The following is a 12145-nucleotide window of genomic DNA, read 5'->3' as shown; positions in this document are numbered from 1 at the left end:
ATCACAGTGGCATAGGAACTGCAGGGGCTTGGGCTCTGGCACTGACCTGGAGCTGCTGCAGCTCAGACTCCAGGATTAGGGCTGGAAATGGAGCTGCTACTATTGCCTGGCCAGGGCCACAGCTGGAGCCGGAGCTGCTGCCTAGGGTAAACACTGGCAGGGGTAGGCACAATGGGAACAAGCTCAGGGGTGGGGGCAGCGGGGGAGACAGTAGCAGGAAAGAGGCAGGAGAAGACAGACAAACAGGCACTAAGGGACACAAAGAACAGAGGGCAAGCTGACTGTCCTTCCCCACTGCTTACTCCCACACTACTGCTTTCTTCACCTTAAACAATGGGAGGGGATGAGTTTACAATAAAATTCTAATTAATGGGGGATTATACATGGAAAATTGTAATTTTTTGTTATAAATTGTTCATGTACCAAACCTAATTATTGGGGGTCATCTTACATTCAGAGTTGTCTTGAATGCAGGCAAATGCAGTATATTAAAAAAAAAAAAAAAAAAAACCTATTAGCAGGTACCCACCATGTAAAATTTCAGTCCAAAGAGTTGAAGTTTGACAATGTAATATGTAACTGAAAACAGTCTCATAACAGTGTGTCAGGCCACATTAAGAAGCAGTGCTGTTAGCCCTTCCTATACCATATTTTCCCAAACACAAGACAAGGTTCTCCTCCACCCCCGCCAATCAGCATGTGAAAAAGTCCCATATCTTATATTTGTAAGCAAGGAAACCTCCTTAAGTACACTGTCTATTATTAAACTACTACCAAAAGTAGCATGCACTCAGCAATAGAAACCTCTTATGAAGTTGATTTAATATAGCCAACACTGCATGACTATAAAACACATGGCCTACACTGGACAAACTGGTGGGAACCTACTGCAGAGACACGTTAGTGCAGCCTATTTGAACAACATATATAGTAGTGCCCACTGCACACACTTCCCCTCAGCACCAACTCTACTGCAAGTCATGGTAAGCCACTGTACTCATCAGATGCAGCTGGTAAACTCAGACTGGTGGGGCAGGTAGAGCTTCCCGTGGGAGCAGAGGGGGCTGATGGGTTTGCAGCCAACCGGGCGGGGGGGGGGGGGTGCAACTTCCCTGATACCAGCCAGAGTGCCCGGCCAGCTACAAACTGTCCCCCCCTCCACACTCCCAGCTGGCTGCAAACCCCACCCTGCTCTGGGCTGGCTGCAAACCCCCCACCCTTCCATGGGATGCTCCACCTGCCCCCCCAGTCTGAGTTCACCAGCCACACCTGCACTGCATACATTTTTATTTCTTCTTCACTTCAACAGCTGAGCTGCCTTCTTTCCCATTTCCAATGATTCCTGTTTCTTCACTAGCCTTAAATGTCCAGCAAGCATCATCAGACAGGGTCCCAAACAATTCACCCAGAATTCCTCTGTCACCTCCTCTCTCAAACCGTTGCATATGATTAAGGCCTAACTCATCTGGAAGTGGAGCTGGACCTGTGCTTGCATCTCATCTGCATATACATTTTTGGAGGATTCCAGAACTCACAACAAAAGCACCTGGTTCCAGTCATGAGTGTGGTGCTAATTAGCACATGGATACTTTGTGGCAGGCAGGGGTGGGAGTTACCTGGAATAAATACACATACTGATTGGTGCTGAGCTGTGAGGTCACCACAGTTTAAAACAATGCTTAGTCCAGTGAACTACAGGCAGTCCTTGTCTTACAACGTTTCGAGTTACAATGTTTCACACTTAAAATGTTTATAAACTAACACCCTATTTCAATTTTATGACATCAGTTTTGATTTTACAACGCTTGATCTGATGTGACACCACACCAACGAACAAGTTAGCTGCGTCGCTTATCTCCCTGGAGAACATCTGTCCAACCCTCCTTGGATACTTTCTTTAAGTAAGCAGACAAGTCTCCAGAAAAACCTGCAGCCAAGACTCCAGCCAAGAGCCCTTCAAAAAGTCCAACCAAGAGCCCTTCAGAAAAGTCCAGCAGCCACCCCAAAGAAATCCTTCCAAATTAATGTGCTTGCTATTTATAATATAGCTACATTAATGTAGCTATATTACTCATCTATAATTGATGAAGTACAAAATTCTGGGATATTTTTGGTGAAAATAGGGTATCAGGCCTTGGTTCAGGAACCAATCCCCCATTTATAACATTCCTTCTTATGAGAAAATTGATTCCAAGTTACAATGTTTTGACTTAAGACGCAGCTTTCAGGAACCAATTGTGATGCAAGCCCGAGGACTGCCTGCATGTGGTAAATCACGAGTCTTTTGGCTTTGGACTAATAAGCAGGTACAAACACACTGCTTAAAAGCATGTTTATGGGGTACCTGTGCTAAAATTTGCAGCAGTTTTGAAAACGGCAAAAATGCATCAATTCTAAGTCTATGGGTACCTATAATAATTTTATACATATTATTACAAGTATTTTTATTTTGAAGTCAGTGTTTTTACACTGCCCCTACTTCCATGCCCTCAGAGAGAGCAGGGACTAACAGTAAGGAGGTGGAGAAGTGGGGGGGAAAGGGAGGGAGTGCAGGGGGGGCTACCTGATTCCCCAGATTTATTTTCCCTGCTCTAGCAGTGGGAAGGAGACAAATTCAAGGCAAATTTCCAATAAATATATTCTATATCTAGAGCATTATAACAAATTGATCATTTTCCCCAATACAGAATCTAATTATTGGGGGGTGGGTCATCTTATATTCAAGGTTGCCTTATATTGAAGTGAATATAGTAATTAGCTACTCGGTGTACAAACCAACCTCCCTGAATCTAAAAGAAAAGCTTGATTTGATAATCTGTTAATGAACAGGGCAAAACCCATTCCTAGAGTCTTTCTTCAAACACGTGTATTCAAGTGACATTGTATACAGTGATCCAAATGGAGTCCACAACGCTGCAGGTAACTTTAATCATGTCCACAAGTTTCTGCAGAACCAGACCCATCCACTGAGTCAGATTCTGATTCAGTTGGACTTAATTTTGGCACAAAGTGTTCTCTGGCCCAGATTCGTTTCCTCTCTAACACATGTATTCCAAAAGTCCACATATGAGTTAAATTAGCAGGGGTACATCTTTACCCAAAGAAGTCTCCATTAAATGTAAGCAGCTTTTTAGTACATACTCAAAGAAAAATAGGCTACTTCAAAGCATTATCCCATTCCCAATTTCAAGTATTAATTTTCTTTTAAAAAATGTTTACTTTTATATTATGATTGCTTCTATTTGCGTGCTAGCAGTCAATAAAATATTTAAAATAGCAAAGATAAATGCTTTTAATAAGTGCATGCTGTAACTGAAATCAGATTCTCCAGTCTATGCAGTAATGCTGATTAGTGACACTTCTTGGGTACAATGGAAGCATTCTACTTCACCTCATGTTTCACTGCATACCCAAGGGAGGTCATTAATCTGAGTCCCTATAGACTGCAGTGGCTTATTGCTTAATTAGTGTTGTTAAACATATTTCTCCTCTCTTAAAAAGAGAAAAAGTTTAGTCGCATAAAAGTTGCTTCATTAAAAAGATCTTTTGAGTCTCGAAAGCCCTTGGAATAGTTTCAAGATTTGAGAATATTTTTTCAGACCTAAAATTTACTGAAGTTAAACGCAAGAAGAATTAATACCCTAGACAGTGATGGCATTTATTTCTTTTAAAATTAAGGGTCAGAACTCTTACAAACAACTTGCTAATTAAAAACATTGTGTTTATTTAGCACAATATAATGTCAAACTAACATGTGTTAACAAAACATATCCTACCAGCTACATATCTACATGCCATCTATTTCTGTTGTGTATAAAAGTAACTATAAAAAACACCTTGCATTTTTAAGTGCAAACTGCAATTGCTTCCCAGCACAGGTACGGAGCTCAAGTTTAAAAGATTAAACCTTTTCTCCTTCCTACAGTTACTGTGGCACAAAAGGCATTTGTGGATATAACATTCTTAATAAAGAAAAGGTCAAATGCAAAATAATGTCTTAAAAAATCCTAATATGTTGCACAGCAATCTTATTCCTTTGTTTCCTTTATACTGATTTCTGATAAACGGATTCTCAAACAAGAGGCAAAAAATTTTCAAAACTCAGAGCCATCTCCCTGGGAGATTTAGTTAGCCCAACTCTTCCCACATTCCCCACCTTTCTTCTTTGGCGAGTCCTAGTGGGTGGGTGGGGAAACAACTCATCATCCATTTCTCACAAAATTGGAAAAAAGACGGAGGTAGAACAAGTTCCTGCTAACACAAAACAACCATCTCTGAGGAACACCTCTCCAAGGGAGCTCACTAAGTGAAGCTTTATAACTGCAGTTAGAGCCCAAACAGCCAACAGGTGAACTAAGCCCTCTTACCAGTCCAAAGCTCAACAAGATCAATTATATACAAAAGATCCTGTGACTGCCAATTACTTCAGGCTATATATAGCTATTCTATGAGAAGCCCATGCAGTTTCAGGGTGCAAGATCAACATTCTGGCGATTAAACTGCAGCTACTCCTAACTTTATGAAACATCGAATAGTTTCATAGCTGTTTTGATTTTAAGTAGGCTGGAAACTTTTACATTCTTTTGTTTTAAGATTTGATAATGGTTGTTTCACCAGTGACCTAAGTCAGCAAAATGCCTATTTCCTGTACAAAACTAAAACAGAACTATATTACAATGAAAAGCAGGATGAAAAAGTGCCAAGTCAGTACTTATATTTAGAAAATGCCAGAAGGAAAGCTGCTAATGCAAGGAATTGTTAGAGTGTACCTGAACCAAGACAGAATCCTAGAAAATTAGGTCCAGAACTGGATGTCGCCTAGTCCAACCACCTCCTCAAAAAGGAAGAACACCCCTGCCTAAACCATCCTAAAGAACTGTTGACCTAATCAGGCTCATCTACATGTGCTCTTTACTGTGGAATTGACTAATCAGCTCCACAGTAAAAAGTGTCACTGTTTATACATGCACCAGAATTAGGGCACAGTAAATTAATCAACTCCACCATAAGACAGTACTGTCAGGAACAGTACCATCTTACAGCAGAGTAATTAAGTGCAACGAAACACACATATAGACGGTGACAGGGGACAGCTGGGCATGAGGCTGTTAAAGCGTGAGAGCTGCCTGTCATATGGCTCTGCACTTTAGCACTTCCATGCCCCAGCCAGCCCCTCTGTTACCACCCAAAGGCCAGGGCTGACCCCCTGAACCTGCTACCAGGCCAGGGCTCCTCTGCTCCAGCTCAAACTGATGCACTTGGGAGAGCTGACTCCAGCTCAAACTGCTCCAGAGTTTATTGTGTTGCATTAATTTCACATGTAAATGCACCCACTGACATTTAAAAATAATTTCCAATGATAGTCTCCTGTTCCAGTGCTTAAACCACTCTCACAAAGAACATTCTCCCCGATACAAAACTTAAAATATTAATTTAAGTCTATTAGTTCTTGCTCTGTCCCCTGTGAAACCATAAAATAGCTGACTGCCCTCCTCTTTATAACAGCCATTTTGTTTTGAGGACTTATCAAGTCTCCCTCAAGTCTTCTCCTATGAAGAATCCCATTTCTCCACAGCTTTCCTCAAAGGTCATATTTTCTCAATCTCTGCTCATTCTTGTTCCTCTCCTCTAGATTCTTCAGTTTGTCCAGAATCTTTCTTCAAGTGCAGTGCATGAACTGGGCCCAGTTCTCCATGTGAAGACTCACAAGTGTTGAAGAGAGTGGAAGAATCAATTCCCATTTGGATAGAACACTCCTGTTAATAAATCTCAGTAGCTATCAGCTTCCTCCCCACCCCTCCCACCCCATCATTACCCTATTTACTTGGATACATGCACCTCTTTTCCCAAAAATTAGCTATTCGAAATTGGGGTGCATATCTTCAATGAGAAAATGCAGAGAACCGAGGTTCGAATCCTGTGGGAACAGAATTGCCTGGATTCACTTCTGCAGCTGGGTGGGTTGCTATCAGCACCTGCCAAGACAGCAGAGGACCAACGTGGCTCAAGAATTGGGGCTTGGCAGTTCAGTTTCAGACGGGTCCCTCCCCCATCCCCACCCGACTCAGCAGGCATTGGTGGCTGGGCCAAACTGTCTGGCCCTGCTTCTACCAGGTGGACAGTCAACAATACCTCCTGCATCCTGCAGCTAGGAAGTTAACAAAGCATCCACAGGTTTTTGATCCACCCTGCCCTACTAGAGATAGAGTATTTTCATAGGGAAAACACAGTCAATTATCACTGTTTTCAAAGAAAGGTAGTTTCCTCTTCATTCCACCCTCCAAAAAAGGAGCATATGCATCTTATTCAAGGGTGTAGGCCACATGAGAAAACAGTGTATACCGTGGATTCAGATTCAGCTTATGATCCTATATAACCCCCAAGTTTCTGCAGCACTATACCAACACTAGTCATTCTGTACTTGTGCATATGATTGTTTATTATTAAGTATAGTACTTTTATTTGTCTTTACTGAAGTTCATCCTGTTTATTTCAGAAGATTTTACCAATTTATTAGGGTCATTTTGAGTCCTACTCTTGCCCTCTAAAAGTGCCCCACTCAGCTTGGTGCCAACTGCAGATTAACTAACTGGGCATTCAAGTCAATTCTGCAAGTCATTAATGAAGATACTAATGCAGGACCCAGGAAGGATCCTCAGGGGACCCAATATGATATTGTGCTCAAAGAATAATCAATGATTTTCAATTATGCAATGAGTTACACACTCACCTTATAGCAATTTTATCTAGACCTTAGCTTATTTAAAATGAGCATAGGTCTTCAAAATTATTTATGAGAATGTCATGGGGACAATATTAAAAGCTTTACTAAAGTCAAAGTGTCACATCCACTGCTGCTTTTTTATTCAAAAAACTAGTCACCTTGTTCTGGAAGGAAAACAGGTTGGTAAGGCATGGCTTGCTTTAGACAAAGTACACTGGCTGTACTTTATCACCTTGTTATATTCTAGGTGCTTTCAAATTAACTGTTTCATGATATGCTCTAGAACTTTATCCTGGGTCTTCCCTTAAAAAAAAGATGGGCAATGTATATGCACATTTCTCTTCTTCTGTAACTGCTCTTTTTAGCCACTGGGATGGGCTGTAGCACAACACGCAGGTACTGGGAGCTGGAACACTCTTTTCTGTGTTCTCAATGCTCCACCTGCTGGAAGCCAGGAAGCATGAAGGAGTAGGAAGCTGCCAGATAGAAATACAAAGGAATAAGGAAAAAGGCATAGGAAAAGATGCAAAATAAGGAAGTCAAAGCAGGAGGACTAGGAGAGAGAGTCAGAACAGTAGTAGAGTTTCTAAGCACGAAACATACTCCTACAGAACCTGAAATAAACCCAAAGTTCCTGAATATCAACAGTCAATGAACAGCTCTTTGTCAGTGGGTTTCAGCCAACATCTCCACTCCCTTTCTAGCAGTTAGGCCTATACTCCTACCAGTTGTTCATTTAATTCAAATGGTAGAGGACTGTGCTGTGGCTCTAGAACCCACTCATGTCAATCATCAATGGGAAATTAATGTTTTCAAATGACAGAGTGAAAAGAAAAAGCAAAACAAATTACATTTAGGAGAAAATTAAGCTTGCAAGTTAAGAATCAGAAGTACCAGAACTAAGATTACTTGTGCCATCTAAATTCAGCCTCTTCGTGTACATGCATTAAAGGTGGTCTTTAACTATGTCCTTTTCTTTTTCATGTCCTTGTGACAAGGTATTTGGCAGGATTCACAGATGCATCAGAATCTGACAGGCTGTGCGATGAGCACTTCTGTTGTGGCCTCAAACTTGCACCCTCTGAGCTGTCAACCTTGCACAGCAACTGCACCTCCCCAGCCCCCTTTAACTTACTATTATTTCTATAGAACCTCTGCCTTACTCACTTCGCAGAACAAATTAGTCTGAAAACAAATTAAGGTTAGGTAACAAATGGAGCTGTTGTTTGTAGTCCATTTCCTCATTCATTTCAGCTGTTAGAAGGCATATGAATAAGTCAAGAAAATGTAGGAAGACAGTGAGATGGCCTTTTGGTAAAACACCTGAACGACTTTGCTAGATATATTTACACACCCATATGATTGATTATGAAGTAATGACAAATCCTTTTTCCTCTGAACTTTCCCACTGCAGCAATGGTCAGCATACAAAGTTTTGCTCCAACGTCTTTTTCCACAAGCTCAGAATATTCTTAAACAAGGAGAGGAACTTGATCCTTTACCTGCTTTATCCTGAATGATATCTGTTCCTTTGCTCTCAGCTGTTGAAGTAGGCTGTGGTAAAACTGTAGCTGGTGTATTAGAGGAAAAATTTTTAATGATCCCAGCATTCTGAATTCCTCCAAGGCTACTACCTGTTTTGACATCTGCTCTTTTGGATGTGGTCTTACTTGAAGCGCCTTTACTAAGGCTGGACTGAAAAAATTAAAGAATTAAAAAAATTAAGAGTGCTTTCATTTAAATTCTCTTTCTGCATAAAATATGGATACATTTCACAAGATATTAAAATATCAAGATTTGTCTAAAAAAAGATTTAAACCAAAGATGCTGTTTAGAAGTAAGTTTAGAAGATTAAGAAACCTTAAAGCAGTTCTGAAAAGTGTAAGATATTTCTGTATTAGTAATGTACCTGAACATAGCAATATATGCACCAGCTTAACTGCTTGATATTATTCTAACTACATGGAATTAAAAAATCAAGAGTTACTGAGGGGAAAGAAACAGGAAATGAAACCATGCAAGTTAGGAATACCTCCAGAAATTAAAACAAGGATTCTTAAAGCAGGAGTCTATTAATTGTCCCCCTGCCTGGCTCCATTCACAGTACCAAATATATTTTTCCCTGGTTCAAGCCTAGAATCAGGGGCCACTAAGGGTGTGGATAGACATAACACTTGAACTGTTTCAAGAACATGACTGATTGGAAACCAGTACTCAATTGTCTCAGGGCAGATGTGTCCAACTGCTAAGGGTTCCAAGCAGAACCATCACTTTCTAGGCACTGTGATGCCGTTGAATAATGGAGCAGTAGCAAATACCCAGCCCAACTGCAATTTTCTGCTTCCCCTTCTCACTAGCACTAGGTTCAATAAAGCACTTTACAGAAATCTATGGATGGTACCCTGACTGGGAGTGACTAGGTTTTTGTGCAAGACAGTGGAAGTACCTGGATCCCTGCTTCTGAGTTCTTAGGACCTGGCTCTAGAGCTGCAAGAGCTTTTATGGCTTTTAAAAAGTACTTTCCACACACATGCATACACATCCCAAATCCCCAAAGTCACTAATCAATTTACTTCAATTCTTGTAAAAACTGACCAGGGCAAGTGCATCCCAGACTGATTTGGAGCACAGGCTCTGGGGGGCTGCCCAAGGACTCTGCTGCCACCAGTGGAAAGCAGTGGGTCAGTTCTTTAAAAACAGGAGCGAGCTGCTCCCAGAAGCTCCAGCTAGGGACACTGCAGGCAACAGAGATTGGTGTAGTAGAGCTCTGGCTGTGTACCAAAGTAGCCAGTTGCTGAGCAGGGGGGGGAGGGGGGAAGGGGGGGCGGGGGACAAGGAGCAGTGCAGCGTGGGAGGCCTGAAGGACTGACCACAGACTAACTGCAGAAAACTTGGGGTCCTCACATAACACTAAAACAGTTCACAGAGAACCAATTAAAAATAATACTTAATTATCCAGATGTATTTTGAAACAGTTCAGGAGGAAACAGTTCCAAGCTGGCTTGTATGTCTGGACACTTGAGATTTAAACTGCATCTAAACTGATTGAAGTGCCTTGTCAATCTGCACCCTAAAGAGTTAAAGACTCTCGTCTAGAGAGAAAATAGGGGACTGAGCAGCAGCTGAAGCTGGCAGCAAGACCCTGATAGAAGGAAAGAGACAGCCAAAGGGGCTAAGTCTTCCAATCCAAAAAGGTAACAGTGGCTAGGCTGAGGGGAACTTATTCAAAACCTGCAAAAGATTCTAAGGTTGATACATGTAGGCCTTCCTTGTTTTGACCAATACCTCTAGCTACTGTGCTCCTGTTGACCATTAAATCCTACTTTGTCATGAAGAGACTGAACTGTGCTACTGCAAACTTCCTGGTTAAGCTCCCAAGACAAAGGATTCCTGCAAGGGCCAAGTCAAATTGGCACTGGGAAAAAAACAAACCCATGGGTGCTAAAGTCTAGGGATCAGTCCAAATGGCAAAGCCATGGGAGACTCCTAGGAAAGATGTACTTAAAAGAAACTGCAAACTGATACAAAGCATGACATGTTCTGATCTGTGACAGTAATACAGGCACACACAAGAAGTTGAAGACTAAATTTCACTAGCTTTACCATATGAGAGCTAGAAAAGTAGAAAAGTTTCATGTAGGAAAAAAACCCCCCCACACAAACAAACAAACAACCCCCCCCAAAAAAACCAACAAAAAACAGGAAAATAACCCACCCCTGATTACTGAAACTGCATTAAAAACACATTCTGGACACTGTCCAATTGATCTAGTTCATCTTGCTATATCAATTCCCATTTTTGGCATCCATTATATATGCAAAATTAAAAGTACAAATATTTCTTTTGTAGGTTCTAAGGACGCGATTCCTTTTTATTACTCTAATTAAGAGCCACAAGAAAGCAATGTTTTACCTTAGAAAAAGCGCAACTGAACTGCAGGCTTATACACTTCACAGAGGTTTTGTGAGCACCAACTGTTTTTACTGGCGATGTCAACTTCCTTAAATCATAATGGTAGATCTTTCCACGGGAAGATCCAACAGCCAAAGTAGTACCATCAGGCATGAAGTCTATTGCTGTCAGAGGAGCTTCAGCTACTAGAGTTCTCAGTAGTCTTCACAGAGAGAAAAAATATATATGAAGAAACTATAAACATCTTGCTATTGATATGGTTAAAATAATGGCATTGAAAAAGATAGTGAGTTACATACCTGCAGGCTTTGGAAATTCAACTACTCATCTGTAAATTAACTTCTCTCCTAGGGCTTGCTCAAACATCCATTGCAATCGATGAAAAACATCTTGTACCTCAATGGATATTAGAGCAGGCCTCTAGTACATGTACATATTCAATCTTACCAAGTGTGACAGGAGTATCGCTCCTGGAGCCTTTCTAGGGGTGACTCCACCCTCCTGTTATGGGCCAACCGCCTGCTTACTCGCCTGCCATGCCTTGATCTTAATGGATTAATTGACTAATGCAATTAGTGGGAGGCTGCCCACTTTATGTGCCCCGGTGCCAGGGGGCACTATCTCTGGCTCTTCTTCCACCCCTACACCACAGCTCAAGCCTTGCAGATGGTACTGACATAGTTTTTTCTTTGACTTGGGCCCTGTTGTGACTTGGCCCTCTTCTTTACCTCCTTGGGGCTCCTCCCTCCTCGTGGCCCTCTCTCTGGGGCTCCTCACTGCCCCCCTTGCTCTGGGGCCAGTGCACTGCAAAATGCTGAGTCCTCTTTGGCACTGGGGTCCCCACACTACTGTGGAGTCCCTATGAGACCTCCTCCAACCCCTAATAGCCTCACCTGGTCCTACAGTCAAAACAGAAAACACAAAAGAACAGAAGACCCTGGCCTATAACATAAAAAGCTAGACTGTCCGGTCAAACAACATTCAATCCCTACCAGGAAGAACACTCCAATCCCAGCAGCGACCAGGGGATGCTCACACAGTCAGAGTTCCCCCCTTCGTCGGTACTAGCCGAGCTCCTCCTCCCTCGATGGTCGGAGAGGAACTGCCCTCCTGCCTGGGCTTATACAGGCCAGGCCCTGCCCCTTCCTGTCAGCTGGTCCCCCAGCAGTTGTCCTGGCAACCAGCACCTGTTACTCTGGCTGCCCTGGTAACTGGCAGCTGGGCCTCCCTCTTTTGGCCACTAGGGGTCTCTCCCAAGCTGCTTTTTCTGTTCTCAGGCGCAGGGCACCCGAGTGCTCTGCAACAACAAGATATTGCACTCTTCCTAAATAAAGGGCTATTAATGGAGTATAACCACTCCATTACTAGAACATTCTATCCACACATATTCTGGACATGATCTGAATGTAAAACTATCAGCTTCTTTAAATCATTCATTCACAGACTTCTCTGAATTTACAATCTATTGGAGATCCACTGATAAAAAATGTTTATAAACAAGTTACTTG

At 42.0% G+C, this 12145-nt stretch overlaps 1 protein-coding gene across 5 annotated transcripts in view; it reads right to left on the bottom strand.

Moving 5' to 3' along the window:
• Positions 1–12145, bottom strand: part of NEDD1 (neural precursor cell expressed, developmentally down-regulated 1) — a 43653-nt gene that overhangs the window by 16578 nt on the left and 14930 nt on the right. For all 5 annotated transcript variants that reach the window (XM_019545089.1, XM_019545093.1, XM_019545091.1 and 2 more), the window contains exons 7-8: positions 10638–10839; positions 8227–8419 (exon numbers count right to left, since the gene is read on the bottom strand). In XM_019545089.1, coding sequence (XP_019400634.1) covers positions 8227–8419; positions 10638–10839 — 395 coding nt within the window. The remainder of the gene's footprint in view (positions 1–8226; positions 8420–10637; positions 10840–12145) is intronic.

The sequence above is a fragment of the Crocodylus porosus genome, unplaced genomic scaffold (assembly GCF_001723895.1).
Source record: "Crocodylus porosus isolate Cpor-Errol unplaced genomic scaffold, CroPor_comp1, whole genome shotgun sequence".
Classification (NCBI taxonomy): domain Eukaryota; kingdom Metazoa; phylum Chordata; order Crocodylia; family Crocodylidae; genus Crocodylus; species Crocodylus porosus.
The sequence above is the reverse complement of the archived record's forward strand: the minus strand, read 5'-3'. Positions and strand labels throughout refer to the sequence as shown.